Genomic DNA, 27,495 nt, shown 5'->3' with positions numbered 1-27,495 from the left:
ACCAAGTAGTTTTCTATAAGCCTGGAAGAGGGCTCTCTCCAAGAACTAAACTCTACTATAACCTGGATCATGGGATTTGTAGGTCCTAAAGTATAGGAAAAGTTTCTTTGAGCAATTATTGATAATTATTGATATGATAGTTATTGTTGCAGCCCTGCTGACTAATTCAGGATGTAATGATGTTGAACATATTTTATATTCATGAAACCTGCAATTTATATGGCCTGCAAAGGAAATATACAATTTCTTTTCATTGAAGTAGGAAGAGAAATGTCTTCACTTGGTGGTGGAAAGAAGGTACCCTCATTTCTGCTTTTTACTTTAAGCTTCCTAGATCCCAGCATGTAATTACATGGTATGAGGAATATAATTGGATTTTCGAGCTAAGAAACAAACTAGGATACAAGGCTTCTCTTTTCCCTTTTATCTACCTTTAAAACAAATGATCTTGCTGAGTGCCCATAGCAAAATGTAGGTATGGTTTATATTATTGTGCTAATGTTGTTATCGGAAAGCTTCATTCAAAATGAGAAGTGAGAGCTCGCCATGGACTATGTTTTTTTAAACTTCTCATTTTCTGTCGTTGTGGAAGGAGAGGTAGGCCTTGAGCTACACTATTGTTCAGTAAATACATCTGTTTCATTGTCTCATGTAATTGTACTCTAGTCCTACAAACACATTTCTAATGCATTGTGGCTTAAATCAATAGACTGTCTGAGAAGAGGACATTGGAAGTGGCATGAAATTTGTACTGGGAGAAGCCTGTACAGATTTATATTGTTCTTTGTGTCATTATTGTTCCATAACAGCTACGTTTTGGAGAGCTACTTTTGATCTGACAGTAACTGGCTGCCAGTTGGAAGGGAGGATTCACCTAGATTAGGTAGTAGCTTCCTGTTTCTATATATGGGCTTGGGAAAATGGGATTTACTTTCCTCCAAAGATTTCTCAGAACATACTGGTACACAATGTTCAGAAGTAGGATAATTCCTTTAAAAGCTACATCTGGTTACCCTCAGAAAAAACAATTCCATTATTTCAACTCATTTTGATCCTTTTTGTAGTTTGTAGTATTTTTTTCAATGTATGTAGGTGGCCTTAAACCATATGGCAAAAGCATTTTCCAAAAACATTCAATCCTTGTCTTACTATGAACCATTTTCCATATTTGCGTGCTATTTGAATAGCTCCTCTCAGCAGGCTCCAAACCCCCTTTTCCCTTTGATCTGATTCTGCTTATGCTGATGGCTTAGCTTACACACATTGGCAAACTTATATGTAGTTTAATACGATATTTAAGAATGAAGTCACCTATTCCTTTCCTATGTTTGGAGTGAAAATATGTTGTTACTATTTTTAGATAACACACATTGAGCGTTTGTGCAGCCATTGCCCTGTACAGAGTCATCATTATTCATATGATGTTGTATTTTGGGCTCAGTGATTTGTTTTCTATCAGTCTACTTTAAAATGCTCAACTGCCTAAATTCTTTTTTTCCATTAAATGATGCTTTTAGATGCTTTATTTTTAAGCCTGTGAACACTTTTTTCCAAGATAAAAGATACTGGATGTGCATTTGTAAATGACAAATCAGAGACCCAGACATTTAAGAAAAAACTTTATTCTGTCTACTAAAAGTCTGAATTCTTACATTTTCAAACATCTGTCTTAAACTTAGTAGGGTTGTCATTCCCTTCCCTTCTTGACAGCTGCTTTACTGCAATCTTAACTCCCAAAGTGGATATTGCCTAGGGCAGGTAAGGAATAGGAAATAACGTAGATAATTTACTTGTTATGAGGATTCTTAACAACACTTACTCAATAATGTCAAAAGTTCAAAGAATGTTAAATCTGGAAGAGACCTCAGCACATTATAAAAGTTATTGTCCTCTGCACTTTTGCATCCCCGTGCCCTGAATTATTGTGAAGTGCCTTTTCTTCCTAGACCGCTTTGCAAAAATGTAATCCCGGAGCACCCTTAGCCATATATTAACAGTGTCCCGAAGAATGAACGTAGCATTATAAGAAACCACATGTAATTTCCCCTACTATGTGGCTGAATTCCTTCCAACATATTTCACAGTTCAATATAGTGTTCAGTACATGTAGTTCTTCTATTTATCCTGTATATTTTAAGTATTTACTGGAAAAGGTATGGTTATATTATTAGAAGAAAAATGACGTGTGTCTTCTAGTGGGGTAAATAATTGAAGGTATAGCACTTTTAAGTGGCGTCCATTTCAAATGTGTTGGTAAGAAATGATGAATTCACTCCCAATTTTATGTTTCTTAATTCACTGGTGATGAAAATATACAATGTAGGTAGGTCTGTATTATTGAAAAATCTTCAAGGTACTTTGAAAACATGGCTTTATATAGATCACAGGATGACTTTCTTCATTCTGCAGCTGTCAACTCTGTCAAAGGGCCTGTCTTATGTAAGAATGTTGTCTAGTCAATGTAATGAGAGAGTATTGATGATCTTCTGTCCTTAGGAGTGGTTGCAGATATGGACTACACCAAGATGGCAAATGGAAAACTAAAGAGTTTAAATTTATCTGTATTTAGCATATATGAGCTAGAAAGCAGAAAAGTTGGGCTGTCTTTTTGGTTTTTCCTTTAATACCTTTAGTGTAGGTCACACCCAGTGCCTGAATGTCACCTTTGCCTCGATATTGGTGTCATAGATTTCAGTACTATTGAGCATTGAGTTCATGGAGGAAGGGGCCTTTTCATAGCACACCCTGGTTTGTCTGTGGTGCTTGTTTGGAACCCAGTTTGCCATTGTGCCTGTCAGAACTTGCCGTAACTTAAAATGTTTGAGGTGGATAATTAAACTGCCTTAATGGACTATCTTATCATGCAAGGACTTTTTTTTAACCTTTTTATTGATTCTTTGTGAATTTCACACCCTGCACCTCAATTCTATTCGTCTCCCCGTCCCTTCATATCAGCCCTCCACCCTTGCAACACCGACAAAAGAAAAGAAAACTAAAAAGAAAAACAAACAAGCAAACATCTAGTCCTGGAAGCTGCAGTGTGCCACCGTGTGTTCCACAGTACACCCTTTAGTCCACACAGCTTTACTTGCAATGAGTCATAAGTCTGGTTCAAGGCCTCTGGCTTCTGCTACTCTAGCAATGCTGGATCCTCACCAGGGCTCCTCTCGGAAGGCCTGTTGTTGCCCTGGGTCATGGAGATCCTGCAGGTTTTCTTGTTCTTTTTCTCTTTTGTATATTTGGTTTTTTGTTTTCAAGACAGGGTTTCTCTGTGCACCCTTGGCTGTCCTGGAACTCTCTCTGTAGACCAGGCTGGCCTTGAACTCACAGCGAGCGATCTGTGTGCCTCTGCCTCCCCAGTGCTAGGATTAAAGGTGTGTCACTAGGGAATAATGAGAAATATATAAAATATGGTATATCATCCTAAATTTAAATATTTTAGAAAGGAGTAAGTTATGCCATTATTATTATGAATATTCATAGTAATACACACACCATGTTACCTGTGATATATTTATATTTTTGCAAAATATCCTAAAGGGTAAAGATTATATAAACCTATTTCTAATTAGAACATAATTGGTCAGACTGAATCATTAGTTGAGGCTGTTACTGGTTTGCTGCAGAAACCAAGTGTCTACCACATTCAACTCCATTTTGTGTACCACATATTATATAAAACCTTTTGTGTAAAAATAAAAATTTCTAGTTTAAGGGTATTTGCTGGTTAATGTTTGCAGCCACACTTCACCTATCTGAACCATCCTAATTTTGCTGGAGCAAACTAAAGACCCATGAGGTCTGATGAAATGTTTTTCTATCCCTTTAATTTAATTGATGGCATTTTGGGCTTGGTGGATAGTGCATGTTTTCACCTGCCTTGTGTTAGTAAGCTGTGACTGTTTGCCTCTGCACTGGCTTCCTACAAACCAATGGCTACTTTTTAATCTTTCATAAGGAAGGGTATTTGTTGAAGTTGTTGATTACCTGTTCCCAGTTTTCTAGATCAGACTTCCAAATGAGCCAGTGATCCTAGGTTTAAACAGAGAATCCTTCAGACATTTGTGCTGATTTAAGGCTCTGGATTAAACATTACCAAGTTTGAGTGTTTATTTTACTATGTTTGGTTTGTAAACTGGAAATTAATATCAGTCTGTAAGAATTGTTGATGAAGATTAACATTTAGACCTTGTAAAAACGTTAATTTTGGTGTCTAATGTGCAGAAGAGACTCAACACAGTGCACTAACCAAGAGTTTCTTCAGGGCTTGTCTTTTGGTCTTTATTTCTTAGGCGCTAGACCTAGCATATGGGGAAGATTCAGTAGATGCTGTCTTGGTTGAATTGACTGGTTTACCCTATTTTATGTTCTTACAGCCCACTGTTTGTAACATGGAAGATTGGTCGAGACAAAAGACTTCGAGGATGCATAGGTACCTTTTCTGCCATGAATTTGCATTCAGGACTCAGGGAGTACACACTTACCAGGTGAAGACCAATATCTGTTTCATTTACTTCTACTGACAAAAACATTTTATGCTATTTGAATGTGATACTTTAACTGCTTTACATTTATTAAATTGTTGATATTACTCTCTCATTTCTTTTTAGGATTTTCCTTTCTGGTGTCTAGATACCTTCTTTTATAAAATATTATTGCTGTGTATCATTATATAAAATGCTATGGTAACATTTATCTTGGATTGATTTTTAAAGTGACTATTTTTCTTCTAGTGGGAAGCTTATTATGTATAACTTGAAAATGAGTGAGTAAATGTCCATGAGTTACCAAAACCAAAAGTATGATTTCTACCTTAACAGCCTGGATCAAAAGAGTTGTTGGGTTTTCCTCCTTCGTTTTATACGTTTTGCTACACATTTATATGCTTTAAAACTTTAAAAGAAATCCTAGGAAGAAAGTAATGTCACAGCCTGGCAGCATAATCATTGCCATTCACATTTCACCCTCAACAGAACTGAAGCTTGCTTATTTGGTTTCCTCTAACACAATGGGAACATAACAAGTGCCTCATTACACTTTGTAAGACTTTGCCTTCAATTTCTCAACTAACAGAATGCTATCTAACATGCCATCTGATTTTGATAAATACCGCTTCTAGCAGATTATGTTCCAAAATTATTTCAGAGAAGAAGAAAATGTCTTAAATAATGAGCACTTAGTAAAGGTATTTCCTGTTTTTGTTCATGTTTTAGTGTGGCTACCGACACATAGTTGTAATGCATACAGTATTGGTATAATAAGAGATTGGTCCTTGCTAACTATTGGTACTTGGGGCAAGTTGCATGGCTTCCATAGGTGAGAATTCTAGTATTTTCTTCTATATACTCAATATCATTGTTAGGAGGATGTTAGGAGAATGAAATTTATTAATTACTATTTTGCTACAGGATTGATGTGAAAGTTTATCATCTTACTGTAGAGTTGTGTAAATCCAGACTTATAATATCAGTTTTAAAAAAAAAAAACCTGTGCATTTAATGTTTTCATGTTTTAAGGTATGTAGTAGTTTGCTGCAAGGTTTTCTTGGCCCATAGTCTCAAGAAAAAAGAAAGACTAGTTTAGAGGACATATTTATTGTCTCTTCCCAACTATTAGAAACCATATGTTTGACCTTGGTTAAACAGCACAAAACTTTTGAGTGGTCAAATATCTATAACTCTGTATTTGTCCATCCATCTATTTATCTTCTGGAAAGAACTCCAGCTCACTAAAGAGTATAAGTGCTACCCAAGGAATTTTTTTAAACATGAAATAAGATAGATTTAATCAAATTCTTTAAGTGACTACTTTTTGGGGAAACATACATATGCAATTACATGTTTACTACATATAATGGATAATTTATTATATATTTCCAAAAGCACTTGTTACAAGGCATACTGGCTCCTTGACAATGCCTGAGAAAGAGTTCTTTGGCCAAGTGAACTTGAGAAACATTGATAGCAGATGACAAATGTAAACAGCTCTCGTTCATTGCAGAAAGTTTCAGATCCTTGTGTGTAAGGATTGTTCTAAATCTGAAAAACTCTATAAGGTACCATTTTAGACTCCAGTTTATCTGACTGCACACCCTTTTGTCCCTCTAGTCCGGTGTCTTGTGCTGCCAGGATTCCAAGGAACATAACTTAGTAGACTCAAGCCTGTTAAGAAATTTTACAAGTGTAAAACTTTATGTTTGCACACACACACAATATATAGTATAGAGCTTCTTGGTGCTTTCAGGCGAAATTGTGGGAAACATTCCATTATGAAATATTCCATACTTTACAAATCTTTGGTGGCAGTGGTAACTGGTAACAACTTGCTTTTGTTTAGAGAAATTCGTTTGCCTAGGAGGTAAGAGTATCCAACTTTTTTTTTTTGACCTTGTGAGAATTTTTTATTCCTGAGAATAATGTGAACTTAGTGAATTTTTCACACAATTGAAAATTGCTTGTATCTGTGTAGTTGTGTACATTTTACTCTCATTGCATTGTTGTCTGTCCCTGGGAACTTCCTGGTTACTTTTTAACCTTTACCTTGTATTTCTATACAGCTTCCTTAAATTGTATATAGCACATTAAAAAGTAATGCATATATATATTGTGTTTTATATGCACACATATATGGAACCTGTTTGCTTGTTATGTTTGTGTCACTATAATATAATTTACATATAAATCTTGATATTTAGAAGAGATAAAAGAAATCTTTAAAATTTAATTAGTATTTTAATTCATTTTAGAAGCACAAGCTGTATGGAGTCATTTTTTAGAAGTTTTAATGTAATAAGGCTTTTCAGTCCCAAAAGTGCTCAGTTCCTCTACGTGTGTGTGTGTGTGTGTGTGTTTATATGTGTATCTTAAATATATTTAGTTTTTAAAGGCAAGTAACATTGGATTAGTTACATTAGTTATTTGACAGCCTCATATAATGCAATCTTCTTACCCTTACCCTGCCTTCTTCTATCTTCACTGTCACTTCCACCGTCCTTAGAGGACACTTTTTCACAGCCATGCTTTGGTTTTGTTTATGACATGAGTTTGCTTTTTGTTTATGACAGTGAGTTTAGCGTGGCTTGCTTGTATGACTATGAGGTTGCAAATCTGTACTGAAGCTTGGTGGTCTCACCAGTGGGCAAACAAGGGAAGACAGTGACTTCCCTTCCGCTAGTGTTTACCTTCCAGCAGCAATGGTTCAGCAGTGAAGTGCTGGGGTCCCATGAACCCTTCTCTCTTCCTTGTCTGACTCAAATAGTATACTTATTTCCTACATGTTATGCTGTTAGGAACAGCTTTGTGCATTTTTATACTAATTTGTAGATATTAATAACTATATCTTTACATCGATGAAACAGAGATTAATGAATTTGAATAATTTACTCAGTCTTGCATCTAGTTAGTAAATGGTAGAACTCAAATTCAAATTCAGGCCATGGACTGCAAAGAATATACTTTGCACTTTGACATACACACAGAATTCTCTGTCATGTGTTCTCTTAATGGGAAGTTTGATTAAGTTAGCTAAAATAAGATGTCATAAACAGAAGTAAAATTGTTATTCTGATTTTATTTGTAGTTTCACCATGAAAATAATAAACTCAAAAGATTACTTTGAATTTAACAAGTCAACGATTAGTAATTCTTCAAAAGTTCTAATGAAGGGTTATGATTAAAGTTTGCTTGAATTATTATTGTATAGAAGAAAAATGCTTAAATCAAAATACTACTTTGAGATAGGAAACTATAATTTTTGGTTGTATAGCCTAGACATCAAGAGGAATTCATTATTTCTAAACATAGCAAGTTAGTAGTTGTTTTTGGAGTCTAGTCTTCCTATTGTAAAGTTCATAACTCACAAATGAACTAACAGAACCAGATGAACTTAAGAGCCTGGCCTTTAGCAGGGGAGCAAGCAGAGCAGGAGAATCAAACAATTCTCAGTGATACTTTAAAAATAAGGACATATAGTTATTGGTGGCCTTCATCAGCGATTAGGCAGACATTCCATTTTCCAGAATGCTACTCATACCCATTCTTATTTTGGTAAAATATTAGTAAAATTACATTTTGTCATTTTACAGTGTACACTTCTGTGATCTTAACTACATTCATGTTGTATAACCATCCCCATTGCCTATCTCAAGAACTTTTTAATCCTTCCTGATTGGAACTCTTTACCCTTTAAATGTTCATTCCATTCATTCCTCTTAAGCCCTGACAACCACTTTCTACATTTTGTCTCTATGAATTGACCACTCCAGGTCCCCATTTGTTATCATATAGCTGGTTTATTTCACTAAGCATACTGTCTTCAAGGTTTATTCACATGCTAGTATATGTCAGTTTCTTTCCCTTTTAAGGCTGAATAATAATCCTGTTCAAGTGTCGATATCTATGGTGTTTTGTGTATCCATTTGTTCATCTGTGGAAACTTGGTCAGTGTCTACCTTTGGGCTTTTGTGAATAATGCTACAATGAAAATGGGTCTCCAAATACCTGAATAGTCTCCCTATAAAGTAGTTATCTCAGATGACAATCACATAGCTTGTTTATAGTTCATTAATCTTTTAAATGGTTCTTCAAATTTACCAGGTATTTTTGAAATGAAGTATCTACTCTGGATTAAGTTTTGATTCATAAATGAAGTTTTTAATTGAAATTTTGTCATAGTCAGTGTTTGCTTAATTGAAATTTTGATTTATTTTAGATTGAAAGAAGACTGTATAAATTGTCTGATGATGTTCTCCCAATTATAAAAATACATAATTAGAAAGTATAAAAAGTTTATGATAATTACAATATGGAACTCTACAGAAGACATTTCCCTTCCCTTAGGCGTAAAGATAAAAGCAGGGAAGTTTATAGTGAACAAACACAAAGATGGATGCACAGCTGAGGGTCACAGAGAAATACTCAGAAAACACAAGTTGGCCGTGAAGTACACAATTACTGTCCTTTTCATTGCCTAGACTTTGAAGTAGAAATAGTCTTTTGTCTCAGTGAATAAGAAGTTTCTAGTATTTATCATTTTATTTTACCAATGACTTACAGTGTTTTGTGGATTCATAGCTTTTATAAGCTGGACAATAGAAAGGCTTATCTTTTTTTGGTACTTAAAAGCATCCTTGTGAGTAGATGAGGATTAAGAGAGGAATGTAGTCATCTCAGTCAAAGAAGGGGTCTTTAAAATGTCTTATAAATTGATCTTAAAAGCACAGCTCTAATTCTTTATGTGAATTCATGGCAATAACATGTTATTTTAGAATACAGGAGCTACTGATACTTAGTAAAGACAGGGATGTGGCCAGTCACCTCGCATACAAGATGATTATCTTTTTTTCTCATCTATTTCATTGTACATAGATGTCTGCTGAGCAGTAGAATAATTATATAGGTTACAGCAGGACCTGGAGCTCCAGTCTTCACTGTGCTGCCTTTGTTGTGCTCGGCATTCTGAGAAATTTGCAGTGGGGGTTTATTTAGTTCTTTCTAAGAACTGGAGTAACCATACAAAATGAAGAGTTTGTTTTGATTTTGAGTTTTCTTTTATTCTGTGTTCACAAGTGGTAGGTATATGTGTGTATGTGCTGAAATGGAATAATGAGAAATGCAAGCAAGGGATTGTTTGCACATTACAAATGTTGGCTTGCTGTTAGATTGTTTGAGATATTGAAAATTACAAATAAGCTTTGCTTTTTTTTTCTTTGAAAGGTCTTATTCAGATTGAGTATGTCTGGGTGACTTGCATTGTAAACTGAATTTTCTTTTGTGTTTGATAGCATAATCTTTCATTTTTGGTAGAATAGTATGAGTTTACAGCCATTGTAAGCAGCAGAATTATGTTTTTCCATTCAGATAGAATAGGTTATTCTGTGCTAATTCTTGTGATTGTTTAGTTTAGTTATATACATGGCTCATTGTAAATAATTGAATTAAATAAGTTCTTCCCTTTTTGTGGGATATTGGTCCTTACATTAGCATCAGCCAGATTGATTGTTCTTATGAAAAATCACTGAGCCACTTCTTACTGCACATTATTGCCATGGCAGCTTATTCTGAGATGTTAAGGACAGACTATTTTTGGTAAGTGTCTATAGCAAGTGTATGCTTTGGGGAAAATAGATTTATCAAAAATATAATGCAAAACTAATAACCTAAATTTACAATATATGCTTTACTGTTTGAAAAAAGGGGTAATGGGCCAAGTTCTAAAACGTATACCAACTGTGGTTATTTCAACTCAGTGACCAAATGAAAACTTGCTAGATTTTTGTAAACTATTTAACTTAAGGTACAATTTGGAACCTAGATTGTCATATACATTTTATTCAATATTATCCTTAGGTAAACATAATGAAGATACTTATCTGTAGAAATCTGAGATCTTCATTTTAGCTGATGGGTTAATGCATTCTTTTTATTACCTCAAGATTGTGCTAATGTGCATAGATGTGACCCCAAAAATTGGCCTGCAGAATATAGAAAGAGAAACCATTCCCAGTATGGCTAATGGGTCCCGAATCATGGAGAATTGTCTGAACTCATCTAGCACCTCCTGCCATAGAAATTAAACGCACTGAGTGTATCAGATTCTAATTCCCTATCACATCTCTCAGATCTCCAGAGTCTGTACTTGGAATTCCCCTGCTGCTTTGATTAAGTGCCACAGGCACAATGCCTTAGGGCAGAAAAGCAGAAAGAGCCATCTGTAAAAGGCTGTGAGAGAAGCTGCAAATGGAGCTTCTTCAATGTCAGGCCTCCTGATTCTTGAGTTTGACAGGCAGAGGGTAAACTACAAAAAACTGACTGTATTCTTATATAAATTTATGACCTTAACCTCCTTGCTCTCATGATGTTGATATTTTGCCTTTTTAATAGTGTTTAAATATTTTTTCCTGAAATATGTATTTTTTTTGCCTTAGGAATTTGTGATATAGGAGGAGAAAGAAGGCAGATAAATAATTGTAGTGTGAGGCAGAATAGATTTTTACCAAGGAGACAAAAGAGATGAACACAGATATATTGCATTGTGCTACAACTAAAACACATCCAATGTAATTTATTTCAGTTGGCTAATCAATTGTCCATGACTTTTTTCCTACAAGGTTATAATCAAATTGTTGTCAGACATTTTTGATGAGACTTGGTCTCATTATATTTGATATTTGGTATATAGAACAGATTGGTCTTGAACTCACAAAGAGCCACCTGTCTCTGCCTTCCAAGGGTTGGATTGATTGCACATACCACCATGCTCAGCAGCACCAGCTTTTAAACAGGGAAAATGAACACTTAGTATGGAAAAATCCTTTGGAAAAGGGGCCTTATGAAAATGTGTTTACCTGGCTGGAGAGAAGAGCAATAGGTGCTCTTCCAGATGACCTGGGTTCAATTCTCAACCGCAACATGGTGGCTTCCAGCCATCTGTAAATCTTAAGTCTAGAGAGCCCAAAGACTTCCACAGGCACCCACCATTCATGCAGACAAAACACTCATACACATGACATTTTAAAAATTAAATTATTTATTTAAAAAGTGTGTGTATGCACATATAGGTATATGTACACACACACACATCACCATCATCATCATCACCACCACCACCAAGCAATACCTAGAATCAAGTTGAGTTATATAGCCCTGTTGTTTGACACATGATGACAAAAGTTAACAGCTTTTCCTCTAATCTATCTACATTAAAGTGAATTCATTTTCTGTTGCACTCTAAGCTGATATTCACCTCCTTTCTTAAGAATCCTGAGATACTCTTCATTTCTTCTGAGGAAGAATTTAAATTGGTGAAGCTGTTAGAATAGAAATATTACCTAACATTATCGTATTAAGTGAGGCCTAAAATTATACTCAGGAATTTAATATGTATATTGCTTTTTTAGGATAGGGGCAGATTCTTACTGTTTGTGCAGCTTGACCTCAAACTCCTACAATTCCTGCCATAGTCTCTTGAGTATGTGGAATTACAGACCTGTGCATTCATGGCTGCCTTTAAAAGTATATTTCATTTAGTCTGAACATTTCTGTGGTAAATATTGGTTCTACTTATAAGTGTCTAAAGTGTTAGAGTCAGTAGGACCTGAATAAACAAGAAAACAGATTTCTGTCTTAATATTCTGTAAGAATAAAATAATCATGTCGATTATTTTAAGCTCAAAGTGATTACTTCAGAACCTCATGCAAACAGTACACTTTTACCACATTTGGGGATGGGGGTTGGCGATAGTACTAGTGATCTAAATAGTGTAAAATAATGAATGTTGAGGTTTGGGTGTGGCAATTTCATATTAAATTTTTAGCTACGGTATTTTTGAGCATTAGAAAATGCTTTTGAAAAGATTTCCTTAAAAGGCAAAAAGAAAGCCTTTCTCTGTGCTCCTTGCCCTTCTCTCAGACACATGTGTATATTCAAAGTAGTAGTCACTAGAAGAAAATTCTTTTTTTATTGCTGATAACTGTTGTCCTTCTAAAGCCAAAGATTGTGTTACCCTTTAATGGTGAATCAAAAATATATTTTTCTTAGAAACAACTTACAGATGTTGTTACATTCTTTTTCACTTTTTAAACAAATCACAAATATTGGGTATAAAATGAGGTACTAAAGCACTACATTGTTTGAACTGCTTCTAGTTAACAAAATAAATCATATGCATACACACATATATCATATATGTGGAGAGAGATTCTGTAGCACAGTTTTCAGTATATTTAAAAATTTTAACAGGAAGAATGTAAAAAATGCAGCCTAATAATTGGTGCCATGATCTGAAAACATTTGTATTACTTTTTAAGATTTATTCATTTTATTTTATGTGTATGAGTGTTTTGTCTGTATATATTTATGTGTACTGTGTATGTGCCTGGTGCCTAATGGGATCAGAACTTGGCATTGGATCCTCTGGAACTTGAGTTATAGGCAGTTGTGTGGGGATTCTGAGAGTCGAACCCAGGTACTTTGCAAGAGTATCAAGTACTCTTAACCCCTAAGCCATCCCTCCAACCCCATTTTAATTGATTTTATAACCTTACTTTAGCTCACAAAATTAACCTGTAAATATACATTCAAACTACAGGGACATCGTTAAATGAGATTAACATATTGGTGTCTCCATTTCCACCCACCCCCCTTTTAAACATTTCCACATTGAAATACTAAGTTGATGTCCTTCCTTATAGTAAAAGGGAAAATGAGAAAAAAAAACAGAAAATTCTACAGAAGCTTTAATTACAGGGATTGCTGAGAGCTCAACTTCTGTTGCTATTGCCAGTTACCCTCAGGCCTGCCTTATATGTTCTGCAAAGTCAGTTTGAAAGGTTCCAACTGTGGTGACTTCATCGGCAGTAGCAGGGAAGAGAATTTCTTTTTGTTTTTCAGGTTGCTTTTATCCTAAGTCATTCTGGTAAGATAACCAGTTTGTTGCTTCCTAAATAGGGGGAGTTGCTAGCTAGATCTAGAGCACTGCTGTAAGATTTTGGAATAGAGGTCAAGGTCATATATGAAAAAGAGTGAACTGTTCACCGATGGTTAGTCTTATACTACTAAAAGGGTCGTTACTTTAAGCCCCAATTTGAGCCAGTTTGTTTTGCTCCACATCCACATCCTGTACCCCAGGCTCCAGTTAGATGACATGGCAGAGCATATGCATGATCAAGTACAAAACTCAAACATGGTATCAGTGTCAGTGTTAGTATCAGGCAGGCTACCTGAAGAGTTCTAACAGTGAGCTGTTGCAGGAAGAGTTAACAATTGCTTTGACTCTAAGAAAAAGTGCAGATATTAAAACTGCTGATTTATTTTCAAAAGCTCTCTTAAGAGAGCCAATATGGCTTTGGGGAAAAGGTTTTTAGCTCTTTGGAGCGGAAGGAAAACTGAGAACATAGGTTGGCCTTCAACAAGCCTGAAAATACTATGGAAAAAAAGAAAATCTGGCCTCAAAACATCCTGGAGAACTCGTTTATGACTTGTTCTTTCCTGTGTTTCCACCTCTAATGCAGTGGCTAGAATTAGGGAGCATCATATCAGATAATACTAGATTTAAGCTGCTGCCACTATTAAATATTTCAGTGGGAAAGGCTGACTAGATTAAATTTACCAGTGTGAAAAATCCATCAAGTACAATTGCTTCTCCTTCAAAAATACATCTTAAAAGGCTACATTTTAAAGTACTCATCTGTTGTGGGTGGAGATGTTCCCATGCCTCAGGTAGCAGCTCACTAAAGTGGGTATCTGTGGTCTCAAACTATTTGCCCTCCTGTGCAATTGCCTCTTCCACTTCATAGATTTTATTATTGCTTCGAGCAGCACACTTACCCCATTAGCCAGTGTGGCCACAGACACTCACTGCCACAGCTGAACTCTACATACCCCCCCTTCTTTGCCTAGAGTAAAAGCCAGTGTCACTATAAAACCTACATTTTACTCGGAATAAAATTATTACAATGCTCTGCTTACTTCCACTTTCTTTCTAATTTGCTTTGGTCTACGCATTTCCTCAGTTAGCCATAACTTGGCTTGCTTCTTTGTTTTCCTTTGAACATGTTGAGTGCGGTTCTTCCTTGGGGCTTTTGCACATGCCATTTTCTGAACCTGGACTAATCTTCGTCCAGAAACCTATATACTTGGTTCATTTCTTCCTTTTATGTCTCAATCCAAATGCCTTCAAATATTATGTCTGTCCTTTTGATAACAGCAACATTTGCCTCTTAATTTACCTTGCATCTTTTTGATAGTTAGTTTTTAAGAATAGAGGCTGTATTGAGACTGTTTCAAGAGCCCAAGCCTTAGAGCCGGCAGTAGCAGCCTTCAAGTGCTAGTTACCTCAGCCCTTTGTGAAATCAGAGAAGCTAAAGAATTTCTATGCAGTTTGGTTTCTTTGGTTGTAAGAGAGATGATACCATTGTGATAGGTTTCTTGTGAAAGTTAAGAGGCATATTTATATAAAATTTATATTCCACATTCTGGTTATGTTGTATTTCTGCTTTAGAAGTTAAATAGTAAAAGTAGTAGACAAGTAAACTTTAACTATACTTGTAGGAATTTGAATTTTCCTTTATCTCTTGCACATGTAAATTAACAGGTGTTCTTATAGTATGAAAAGACACAACCATCATTAAAAATAAATCAGTGACAATGTGATTTGTCACCACTTCATTTTTGTTTATAAAGCGTCCCTTTAAATGTGCGCGTGCACACACACACACACAATGTGACCCTTGAACAGAGTGCAACCAGTCAATAGTTCCTGTTGATTCTACACTACCAAGTAAGTATGGCCTCAGTCCATCTCTTCAGCTTAAGTCTTAATGCCACTCCTTTACTCAAGGCCCTGATTTTGACTCACAGGGTACACATGCTTCCCATCAAAACCATTTCAGACCAGGCTCCAGTGTTGTCTTGACACAATTCATGTCACTACTTAAAGGAGCTACTCTTTCTGTTTGCACAGAGGGAGGTCCATCCATCCTCCTAAGCAGCTTCCCCCACAAAGCCTCAATCTCACAATCCAACCATACACACTTATGCACCATTTTCTGTATATATTCTTTCATGTCTTTGTGGCTTTGAACAGTTTTTTCCTCTGCCAGCTTTGCCTCACCCCATTTCCACCCAGTCAACTCCTACTCATTATTCAAGACTCAGCTTGCTTGTTACTTCCTCTATGAAATTTATTTGACACTCCCCAGCAAAGCTGGTTAGTCTTTTGTGTTCCCACAGCACTTCGTTCAAGCCTCTGTTGTAAATATTTAACCCACTGGATTATCGTTATTGACTTTATATGTTTGTCTCTCTGGTATGAAATTGCCCTTACTGTTAGTTTACCAAGCCACGTCAAGGCAAATAAACACAAGCCAGTCTCATTGCTTGGTAGCAACTTTACTTGATCCTGATAGCCAGGTCTACATTCTTCCTTTCTATCTGCCTCTGTTGGCTTTTGTCACCTTTCATTGCTGCAGTGTATTTGAGCTTATGAGAAAGAGAGAGAGAGAGACGCTGAAGCTGATAGTGAGGAGTTGCTTTAAGGCCAGTTGCAGTTTGGTTGAACTGTAGGATGGAAACTGGGTAAGAACACTTTACAGAGCAGATTAACACAAGATTTATACCTTGTTTTATTAGTCATAAGTGATTGAAGAAGCTCCTTGTGAACAGATGCTTGCTGTAAGACCATAGAGCACGAAGACCCTTAGAAATCTTCTAGGTCAACCTGCTTTTAAATCTTCCAGGAAATGAGCGTTTAGCTTCTGTCTCAATTATTTCCATTGACCTGGAACTCACTACCAGCTAAGTAGATGCTTTCATTTTCAGACACCTCTAACCTCAGTACCTTGACTCCAGTTACTCTTTCACCAGGCGCCAGTGAGTTTGACTGCCTGAAGCCACAGACTGCCTGTATTTAGCACATTATTCTTCATGGAAGCCACATTAACCAACAGTGGTCAAACTTACTCTCTGAGTAATATCTTTGTCTTCAGAAGTTTAGGAGTGGTAAGATGCGAAGTTGTACAGTTGACTTCCATCCACTCAGCCATAAGAATTTTAACTGGCCCTTATTATAGAAAGCTTTGAAGCTACTGCCATGACAACTTTTCTTTCACTGTTTATGTTAAACTGTGGCCCAGGGACATAGAATCTAGTGACTAAGCTAGAAGTAGAATCAGATCTTTCAGTTGTCTCAATTCTTTATGACATAGAAGTGGAGCTAGAGTAAGAACATAGACACTGTCTTGGGCTATCACTTAATTTACATGATAGAAGGTATACAAGTATGCAAATTTCTGTTTTGATTTATATCAATATGTACATAATTTTAAGGAATCCTACAATAAAAGAATCATTTTATAATGTAAAGACTAACTTTCAAACTATATGCCTGACATCATATTTTTGACATTAATTCCATAAAATATAGAATACTATTAGAGCTTTTCAATCTAAAGAACAAGACTAGGCCAGGAGGATGGTTCAGTGAGTAAAGACATTTTCTTCCAAGCCAGGTGACCTGAATTTGATTCCTGGGATCCAGTTGGTATAAGAAGAGAACTGACCCCTACAAGTCATCCTCTGGCTGCTACACCCATGTGTATTCACACACTCAGTGAATGTACTAATCATTTAAACCTGTAGTTGTGGAAGCTAGTAGAGGAATGTGAAACAAAACCTTTAGTCTATTGTGTAAGGTCTCCTCTTTTATGAAAAATGTCTTCAACGCGGGAACAAACCTCTACTCATGACTGAGGAGCTCTTGACAATTGATGGCTTCTGGAGGAAGGATAGTGAGTGTCTGCTAAGGGTGTTCCTCCTGGTGGGTCAACTTCACTCTAGCGGGAGGCCTCACACACACAGATGTATGAGGGGAGGACTGGCAGCATGACTACAATCAATGTACATTGAAGTTCCTAAGTAATTAAATAATACATAATAAAAGTAACCGTCTCAGACACAGTAATAGTTATGTTTTCTAATAATCATATCAATAATCATAACCTTTATTTTCCGTGTCCTGGACCTCTACTGATTGTTTTATATGTTACCTCATTTAATCTTTTCAGCAATCACATCAAGTTGAAGTCATTTCATTTATATTAAACATAGTTAGGGAAATCCAGGGCTTAGGAAAATTTAGCTTTACTGAATGACAAATACAATAGCACCTGGATTTGACTCTTAATTCAAACTCCAAAACTTGCATTCCAAGGCCGGGACCACACTACTCTTCCCTCAAGAACTTTATTCCCCCCTCTTTATAGAGATACTTGCTTTATTCATTCACTCATCTTCTAGTCTCATCTTCAGTGGAAAAGAAAAATGTTTGAGTGAGCATTCTTATCCTTCAGGCATTTAGTTTCTCCACTGTTAGTTTCCCACAACTTCCCGTACATCCAAGTTTGTTCCAGTGCTATATATCTTTCCCTGGGTTCTCTTCTCTGTTAGAATCCCAAGGCACTGTCTTCCTTAGCAAAAAGAGACTCTCTCTGCCTGAGAAGCCAACAACTGTCAATAGTTCCTCAGTTAGGAGTGAAAGTTTGTTCCCACCATTGAAGATATTTTTCAAAACAAAAGGAAACCTAATACAATAAACTAAAGGTTTTCTTCACAGCAATCATTTTACTCCAGTTCACTCTTATGTACTCCCTTAAGACCTTCTCATTCATGGGGTGTAGAGGGTGAACGCTTTGATTTCCCTTTCTGTGTAATGTGTGTGCCTAGCCTTAGCACATTTACATGGAATACTAGTTCAATTCTTAGGTTCTAGGAGGGAAAACTCTCTGAAATCTACTATGACTTTGAGGGCTTGGTGAAAGATTTGCCACAGGGGGACTGGAAATCATCCTGACTCTGTTCTTCTCTGGTCACACAGGAGGCATCATTTTAGGAGTAAGAAGTTGTCCCATTCCTTAGAATTATATTGAAGTAAGTACCCAGATTCCTAGGTCTTTTAGGTCAAGCATTGCTTTCATTTTCTTTTCTTATTCCTTTTTTCCTTTGTAATTTAAGTCTCTTGAGAAAAGATAGCATAAAAGAAGAAATAGCTGTATAAGGAGAACATGAATGTACCTATGACTGGAATTTCCTTATAGAAAAAAAAAACAGATTTCAGAAAGGAATTGCAAATATGTGGTAACAGGCTATGGCTCTTCTACCAGCTTAAAGTTTACAAACATCAGGCTTTTTCTTAAATAATAAAATCATCCAGAATATGTCTTTTTCTTACTGTAGTGGAGATTTGAGGAATACTAGGAAAAAAAGAAATGCTTTTAAATTTATAGCAATATTTTTATAGATAGTCTTTAAATTTTTTGAGTTAAAGAATAATGAAAACTTTAGAAATTTAGGCATTATCGAATGTCTTATGGGTTTTTTCCTGATCCAAGTAAGAGCTTTTCTTTGTCTGAACCAAATAATACATCATCTTTCTATTTTTATTCACATATTGCCTGTTAATTATAATGAAATGGATAGCAGTATTTGGGACATTATCCATGTTACATGTCTCTTATAATTTAAGACAATTTTACAAATGTAAGATATTGTAATTTCTCATATTGAGGGCCTGCATACTTTCTATTGGCAGCACTACAAATTAATGCTGGCATGGATGAGAAACCAGCAAGTGGCTAGAGGTGCTAGCCCAGAAGTTGGTAGCATTTTGTTCCTTTAGGATGTCAGTGAGACCAAGCAGTATTCATGTCACTTTTTTATAAAGAGAAATGGAAAACTGAATTTATTTACAATGCTAGCCAGAACCAGAGTGAAAGAAATTCTTAATTTGTCTCTGTCTTGCCTGTAGCAAAGTTACAATTTATAGAAAAGATGAAGCAAAAACCAAGACTTTTCATCTGTACATATAGCTTTGAAAACAACTTGCTAGAGCTGAAGAGATGGGTCTTTCTCTGTGAAAAAAAATCCTCCTTCTGGCACCAAGGTTCCCTTGAGTGGCCTATACTCATCACCATTATGAAATTTCCTGGAATAGAGATCACCATTGGACCTTTTTAAAAATCCCCTTGCTTTGTCCATTTTTCAGCCTTGAGGAATTGGGGGTGCTGTGCCATATACTGCTGGATTATTGTATAGATTCCATCGGTGGCTTCTGAAACATATAGGTATGAAAGAGCCATGTACCTGCCTGTACCTGAAGGAAATCCCCTCAGCAGAATCCAAGTAGTAGCCTAGGTTAGAAGACAGCCAACTAGACGTTAGCGGCAGGCAATTATATATAAAACCTTTGTTTCTCCATTGCCTGCTATCTAGTTACATTGGGAAGATCTAGCACAAGTGATTCACGTGTTTATCGTCAGCTTTTGAGACACAGGGTCTCACTGTGTAGTGTAGGTGGGCCTCTGATACATGACCCTTCTGCTTTAACCTCCTGAGTCAAATGCTAGAGTTACAGACAGTGCAGCAGTACAGTCAGTGCGACTTCATTTTATGTTTTGATAGCTTTCCCTCTTGTCTCTGAGTCATTTTTTTTTCCAGAAGACATCACAGATTAATCATCCTGTGGCTTGTTCTTAGTTGTCCTTTCTTGCCAGAATGAGATGCATTCCTGTTATCTGATTGGGAGTCTACTCTTAATTTTAATTTAGTTTTCATGTAGGCAGTATCTTAGCATTTTAAGTTATTTTGCTAGAAGATGTATTTCTCAACAACCAGTCAAGCTATCTTTAAGTTACTAGAAGGATGAGTGCCTGAATTATGATTGGCCTACTCTGTAGGAGCAATTTCTAGGAGGTACACCTTAGTGAGCCCGTGGCCTTCCAGCAGCAAATGCATACATATAATCCATATCCTCACTTGGAGCCTCAAGAAGAGTTAGCCTACCAGAGTATTGTCATGATTGCATCAGAAGCCTTCATAAAACTGAACTTGTAGGTTCAGTTCTGTGGATTTTGAGGCTGATGTGGCTGTAGAAGAGCAAATCACAGCATCTGCTGTTGAGGGCCATGAACACCAGCTTTGCGGGACTTTTTCTTCAAAGCAGTGGATCAGTGTGTGACTGATGAATCCCAGATTGATTAGTCATGACTAAGAACAAAGGCTTCAGAGGGATGAATTTAGAGTTCAAGTTAAAAGGTCTCTGGAACCTAGGATGAATCTGCTCCTGTCTGAATCATAGCACTCTAACTGCAGTACTGCCTGGTGAATCTCTTACCTAGTATATGCATTCAGTAGGAGTCTTAATTCTCTATCCCAGAATACCTTGCTTATTTCATTGTCCACAGTTCCCCACAGCCTCTCATTGTTACACAGGAAGTACTGGCCCAGTGCACACACATCACCTCCTCCCCACCACTGAACCGGTATGCACTCCAGGCCACAACTTAAATGCCATTTGTAGTCTTAAATCACAGGCTAAAGAAGTAGGAGGAAAGGGTGATGGGACTTGGTACAGTGGTAATTTTGCCAAATAGTTGAGTATCAGAGTTGGTTTATTCTGTTCTTGTGTAAGGCATATGCTATTTTCAGTTTATGATTTCCAGAAAGAAACTTAAACTTTTTCAAAGCACATGAATGGGTAAAAAGCACTTGTGGCTTTATCCTTTTTAAACTGTAGATTTCCTTTTCTGTTTCCCAAAGGAATCATTTAGAAATTTCCCCCAACTTCCCAGAGTTCCTGTTCCTTCCTCTGTGTGCTCACATCACACTGCATATGCCTGTGTGACAGAGCTAGCTTGCTTCATCCCTGCGTCATTGCTTGTACACTTGTGTGCCCTACTTAGGTTGATTGTCGCCTCCCAAAACCTAGTTCAGATAGTTCACCTTTGCTTTCCCTTGGAAACTGCTAGAGTTAGGTATAGACCAAAATAAGTGTTTGACTAAGAGCCAGTTCTCTCAGTATACTGAAGTATCTGTCTATAAGATAATTAAGGTAATTAAAGTTCTGGGAACTGTAATCCTATATGTGAGAAGCAAGGAAACTTCTGAAACTATGTGTTAACGTAAGTCATAAGAAGATGAATCGCTTTGCAAAAGTGAGCTCTTTTCGTTTGTAGCAATTTACTTTGGAATTGAGAAGGATCTGTATTTTTTGCTTTCTGCTTACAATTTTAAATCACTGACCTTCTACCTCATTGTGTTATAACAACATCAGTCATCATTTAATAAAGGATGGGGATACTCACATCCTATTTAGATAGTCTAGTTGTAGTGATGAAGTTATGGTAGTCTAAAAATGTGGCAATTGAAATACAGATTTGAAATTTGTTCCCAAGTGGGGAAAACCTTATATATATCTAGTCTAAACATGAGGTGAATGGCAAAGAGCAGGAGCTGGAAGAAAAGTGCTAAGTACAGTGTGCATGAGCTTGTGTACACTATAGCATGCAGTTACAGCTCACAAATATTTGCAAGAGAAGGTACTGTGAAGCCTTCTGTAATTGTTTTTGCAGAGGACATTTTATTCATAGTAAATTTGAATCGTCATGAAAGAGAGATGGCCATTTCTATCAAGTATTGTTTATAGTTCCTTGCTTTGCAAAGGTTGAGTGGGTAGGCAAGGGTAGCTTTATAGAAAAGGCCTTTCTGTGGTAACGGAACAATTTGGGAGCACCAAAGTAGAACGTAAGCAACCCAAGGTCATGGGTTCATATTGTGCCATTTATTAGTAGCTAACTAATTATGCTTAACTTTACTAATGGCTGAAGGCATTTAGGTTCAGTTGGTACAGAAATAAAACTTGAATTCAACAAAATCAACAAATCCACAAAAGATACTACTTAATCACTTTTTCCCAGGGAAGAAGAGTGAGCTAGGGACTTAGTCGTTTTCATCATTAAATATAGTGAGTACAAAAAAGTTCTTTGGAAATCCAGCCTCTATGAGCTCCTGTTTACAGTCATTAAATGTGGTAATATCCATTCCCAAAAGGATGCCACCCCTTTCTGAACTTGACTTTCTTCTCCCACTCCCTGTGGAATAAATATTGCACAGTAAATATCTCTGTGAGGAATAAACAATTTGGAGGTTAAATGGAGGACTCAGTGTAATAAAGTTGATAAGCAGTAAGGAAAATGTCCTTTTGATTTGTATTTGGTAAGGATGTATTAATTTCAACAAAACATCTGGTACAAAAAGTTGTGAATGTAAGACATTTGAATGTGTGGGTATGGGGTGAGGGCAGTTCTAGAAAGAGAAGGGATTTACTGTGCTTAACAATTGCCAGCAGTCAGGTACTTGGAAGTTGTGATTTTGCCAGACTTGGAAATCAAGTTAGATCAGCTCTACTGAGTCCTTCAGTGGGAGAAGTTGACCAGTGTGCAAGTTAGAAATAAGATACTAAAAACATGTCTCCTGGTTAGTTTTCATTAGTGTGCTTACTGTTGTCCTTTCTATATTCTGGGCTCTTAAAAAAGAGCCCTTTGTGACTTATTGGTTGTGTGCACAGCTGGATTTACTGTAAAGGTCTATAGTTGGCAGCGGGTGTCATGTTACTAGAGTGCAGTATGTTTGCTCTCTTGCTTCGTTCCTTTCTACTTATTTCCTTACTATGGTCATTCCAACTCAGAATAGTCACCATAGTTCCAAAGCTTGATTGAAAGATTCATTCAGTTTTCTCCAAATATGCAACAATTATAACAATACAGCTATAGTTAAAGATAGAATTTTTTATAAATCCTCATGGTTTTGCTTCTTAATCACATCAGGCTGAATTAAGGTTTTATTCATTTCAGTTTAAAAGTTATTGAATACTTAATTCTGGGGGGAAAATCACTGTACTAAGTACTACACAGCATAAATGATGACCATCAGGGTACATCAACCTTCAAGGAGCTTACAGTTTTGTAAGAAATACTTATGTGTTACAAAAGCTCCATGATTAAGAACGTAAAAATAAACATACAAACAAACAAACAAACAAAAAACGGCCACCTTAGGTGGAGATACAATGTCACTAAAAGTGGAAAGAATTAGTTGAGGCTCAATAGATAGGCAGTTTGAAGAAATGGACTTTAAAGCTGAATCTCTATGGACATTAAAAAATTCAGTTTCAACATTCGAGGGTGGGGATATGGAAAGGATAGATATGCCTTCTTTATACAAAACACACATTGCACTAAGTTTAAGAAGGTACAGTATGTGTTATTTAGGGAAGAATTGTAAGTAAAGCTGCACAGCTTGGCCTCTAGAGACCGGGAGATACAGTGATAGACTGTAGAGGCATTGAGCTGCCATTGGAAGATGTCAACAGAAGAGCAAGTTCATCTGGGATGACTGGTTACCTACATTTATGAAGATTTGGAAAGGACAGATATTAGTAACAAAAATGGGCACAATGACATGAATCTGCAGTACCTTCTAATGTAAAAGCAATTTTGAATTTGTCTTAAGCTATCTTCCCCCAAATTTATACTTGGATGATTTATTTTTTGTGTGTATATGTGTGTTCATGCATATGTGCAGGTGCCCATGAGAACAAGGTGTTGGACCCTCTGGAGTTAGCATTATAGACAGTTGTGAGCCTCCTGGTATCAGTGCTGGGACTGAACTCAGATCATCTAAATGAGTAGCAAGTACTCTAAACTGCTGAGCCATTTCTCTGAGTCCACAACATTTATTTTTTATGTGTGTGGGATTTTTTTTAAAAATTCAAGCATTAGTCTCTTAATATCAAATAATTTTCCAGTACCAAATAATCAACCCTGAAGAAATACATGAGTAACATTATACAGACTGAACAGGTTGTATACATGTGTTTAGTAATATATACATACATGTTTGTAACAATAATTAATGACAGAAGAAGCTGTGAATTTGGAAGAGAGCAAGGGGAGGAGTATGTGAGCACGTTTGGAAAGAACGGGGAGGGGGGGATAATGTATTATAATCTAAAAATGGAATTAGTTTATTGATTTTAGAAAATTTTTTTGTAAATGGGGGAGGGGAGTGATGAGATGGTCCATTGGGTAAAATCATTTGCCTTCCAAACCTGACAAGTCAAGATTGATGTCCAGAACCAGAGTAAGGAGAGAAAAGGTTCCACAAAGTTGTTCTCTGACCTCCCATGTTATGACATTTGTTAAAATGCAAAAGAACCATGAAAAAATATTTCTAACCAAAAATACATCTGTGATGAGAAGTATGCAAGGAAATAAATGTTTGTAAACACTGCGTGGTTGTTATGTAATTTAATATCTGTACTTATTACTTAAGTATTTCTGACTTTTGAGGCAGAATTAAAATAGATCCTAGGTTTTCTTAAAGGCAAACAGCACATCTTTTGAGTAGTACATGGGAACTTAAGGTTTGAGTGTTATAAACGTCTGTGTCTTCTACTCCACCCATTTAGCAATACTTTTGAGTAATCTGTTCTCTCTTGGGGAACTTTCCAGATGTTTTTTTGTGAATACGATTCCAATTTATAAGATGTGGTTTTATTTTGTAGCTAAGTGATGTCCTAACTATGAAACTTTTAGATGGAGTAAAATTCTATCCAAAGAATTGGGCAGGCTCTGGCCTTGACTTTGGCTTTCAGATCTTCTTGGGAGGAAGATGAAGAGAGTTTCCTGTTCATTGCAGTAATACACATTAACAAGAAAACATTTCCAGCAGTCAGCTGGGGTCACTAAGTTTTGAATAATGTTCATATAAGACAAATGAATAGTTGGTTCCACAAAAAAATTTTAGATGGCTCATTAGGTCCAGATGTTTACACATATTCTAAAGGGAAATTCCTGAAATTAAGCAAAAAGAGAGGATGAGTGTACTATACACATTGCTGAAACATAAGCACTTCCAAGTAACAGATTACTTCATTTAATGCTGATCTGTTGTAGTAGATTAGCACTGAATAGTAAAACAACTTCAGACAAGTACCCAAGTTATTTTATAGCTATATTTATTTTTAATATTTATGTGTAGTCTCCATTTAGTTTTACTGATTTTGATAGGGCTCCATAGAAAAACAATCCCCAAATGGAACAACTCTGTAGCTGGTTTGTGTCCCGTGCATGTTGGCTATCTTAGAAACATTGCCCTGAGAAAATTCTCATTTCAGAGGTCCCAAGCATATGATGTCCTGTGGTAGATGGTTTTTGGACTGACAATACAGAACTGACCTGAACGATTAACTTAAAACATAAACATTCATGTTTCCATTTAAAACAGAGACTCTTTGTGGCTCTCCTGCCCAAAACCATTTTGATATTTCTCCTGTATAAAATGTACTGGTTAGCATTTCACTTTTTTTGGAACATTGACCTGTGATTATTTTATCCAGTATTCCTATATAGGCCTTTAAAAGGATACCTATCAATTTTAGTGTCCCAAATTTTCTTAAGCAAACACATTTGGTGGTTCTGGTGTTTTCAAGGTTTCCATAGAAACAGGACATCTTGTTGCCATTTTTTAAAAATCGCTGTGGTTTACAATTCTATATATGAAAAGGAGGCATCTTATCCTAGTCAACCAAGCAAAACTAGTAGAAAATCCATGGTGTGCTACTTTAGTATGTCTTGTGCTTTAGGGATACCTATATAAATCCAGGAGCTAGCAATAGAGTTAGAGTGGCCAGATGTAGATTTTTGACAGGGTAACAGAGCTTCCTAGGCAGTGAGCCATGCTTGCAGAGGGGGAATGGTTGTAGCGAGCTGGAAGAATGCCCTGTGCCCGTGAAGTGAGAGCCAGTATAGATACATGAGGAGTAATAACTTCCAGGAATGCTTCCTCTGGACAGTAATGATACTTTGTTAGGTTTTTACCTGGTATTTATTTCACAATGACTAGATGTTTATTACTTAACGTACAGTGTTTCAAAAGATTTTATTAGTTGTTATAGCTTTATATTTTGTTGGGTTAGGTGTGTAGATCTCTAACTTCAAGAATGTAAGCATTTCTTAACCTCCTTTCTCCCTCTTTCATGGATAGAGCTATCTCACATATTACACTTAATTGGTCAGATGGTGAGCAAGTAATCAAGCTTGGTGCAGATGTTTTCATTTTATTTTCTGTTTTAGTGATTAGTGACTTACTGTAAACCATACACTTAGTGACCATTGTCACAGTAGGTGAGTGGCTAGTAATACCACCATGTGAGTAAAAGCTCCCAAGTTCAAAACAGTTGCAGGAAGACCAGAATAAACAATAAAAAGGAATGAAATAGGTATTTTAAAATTAATTGTCCTTGGTTTAGTGACACAGATATATCAAAATAGGTTGTGTTATAGTGAAAGTTCACTAGAAACCTGCATTTTACCTGACAGAGTAGATTTGTAATTAGAATGTTATACTGCATGTAGATGAGTAAAGTCAGAAAAATAATTTGTTCTCTTTGAGCAAGTCCTTTATTTCCTTTACAACCTTAATTACAGACTTGATTTGCTTAGCAGATCCTTATTTTCCAGACTTGCTAAAGGAAACCTTCAGCCAAGGTCTGTTTGAATTAGGCCAATTTTTTGAAATAGTAGAGTTTAAATTAATGAGCCTTTATTCTGTTTGGAGAGTTTGTTTTCCATCATTGATAATTATTTCCAGGAAAGTTAAGTCCACAGAAAATATTCGCTCTGTTTCCTTAATATTGTTTACCAAAGTCTAAAGAAGTGGCTTTTCCTTTCACAGGGCTACAGAGAGGACAAGGCCGAGGAAAATGAAGTGCTATAACCTGGTCTCATCCCCCTGGAGCAGGCTCTGAGAAGCCTTCTAAGCTAATATTATTCCATGTAAAAAGCAAAGCAAACCTTGGAATTTTAAAGTCTAATGTGATTGATAGAATGCATGCTAATGCATGCTAGTAGTTCAACCCCCACGAGCTTCACTTGGCTAGGGCCTTCCAAGTTAACAGCCCTGTCCAGTGTACACTGTTCCCACATGTCTTCCAGAGAATCTGCCTTTTCCTATGAGATAATCCTCCTGGCTTCCCTTTGTATCTGTCTGTTTGTTTATTTTTATTTATTTATTTATTTTAAATTCTTCTCTCATATATTAAAGCCAGTCTGCAGTTTCCCCTTCCTTCCTGGGTCTTTCCCTTCTACTTCCCCTTTCCCCCAG

The 27,495-nt window shown here is 36.4% G+C and overlaps 1 protein-coding gene across 2 annotated transcripts in view; it reads left to right on the top strand.

Moving 5' to 3' along the window:
* Ammecr1 (Alport syndrome, mental retardation, midface hypoplasia and elliptocytosis chromosomal region gene 1) overlaps nt 1–27,495 on the top strand; it is a 101,472-nt gene that overhangs the window by 44,673 nt on the left and 29,304 nt on the right. The window contains exon 2 of one of the 2 annotated variants that reach the window (XM_028767479.1): nt 4,377–4,487. The exons of the other annotated variant lie outside the window; for it this stretch is intronic. Coding sequence (XP_028623312.1) covers nt 4,377–4,487 — 111 coding nt within the window. The remainder of the gene's footprint in view (nt 1–4,376; nt 4,488–27,495) is intronic. 2 annotated transcript variants of the gene reach the window in all.

Source organism: Grammomys surdaster, unplaced genomic scaffold (assembly GCF_004785775.1).
Source record: "Grammomys surdaster isolate TR1022 unplaced genomic scaffold, NIH_TR_1.0 173, whole genome shotgun sequence".
NCBI lineage: Eukaryota > Metazoa > Chordata > Mammalia > Rodentia > Muridae > Grammomys > Grammomys surdaster.
This window is presented reverse-complemented; position numbering and strand designations above follow the sequence as displayed.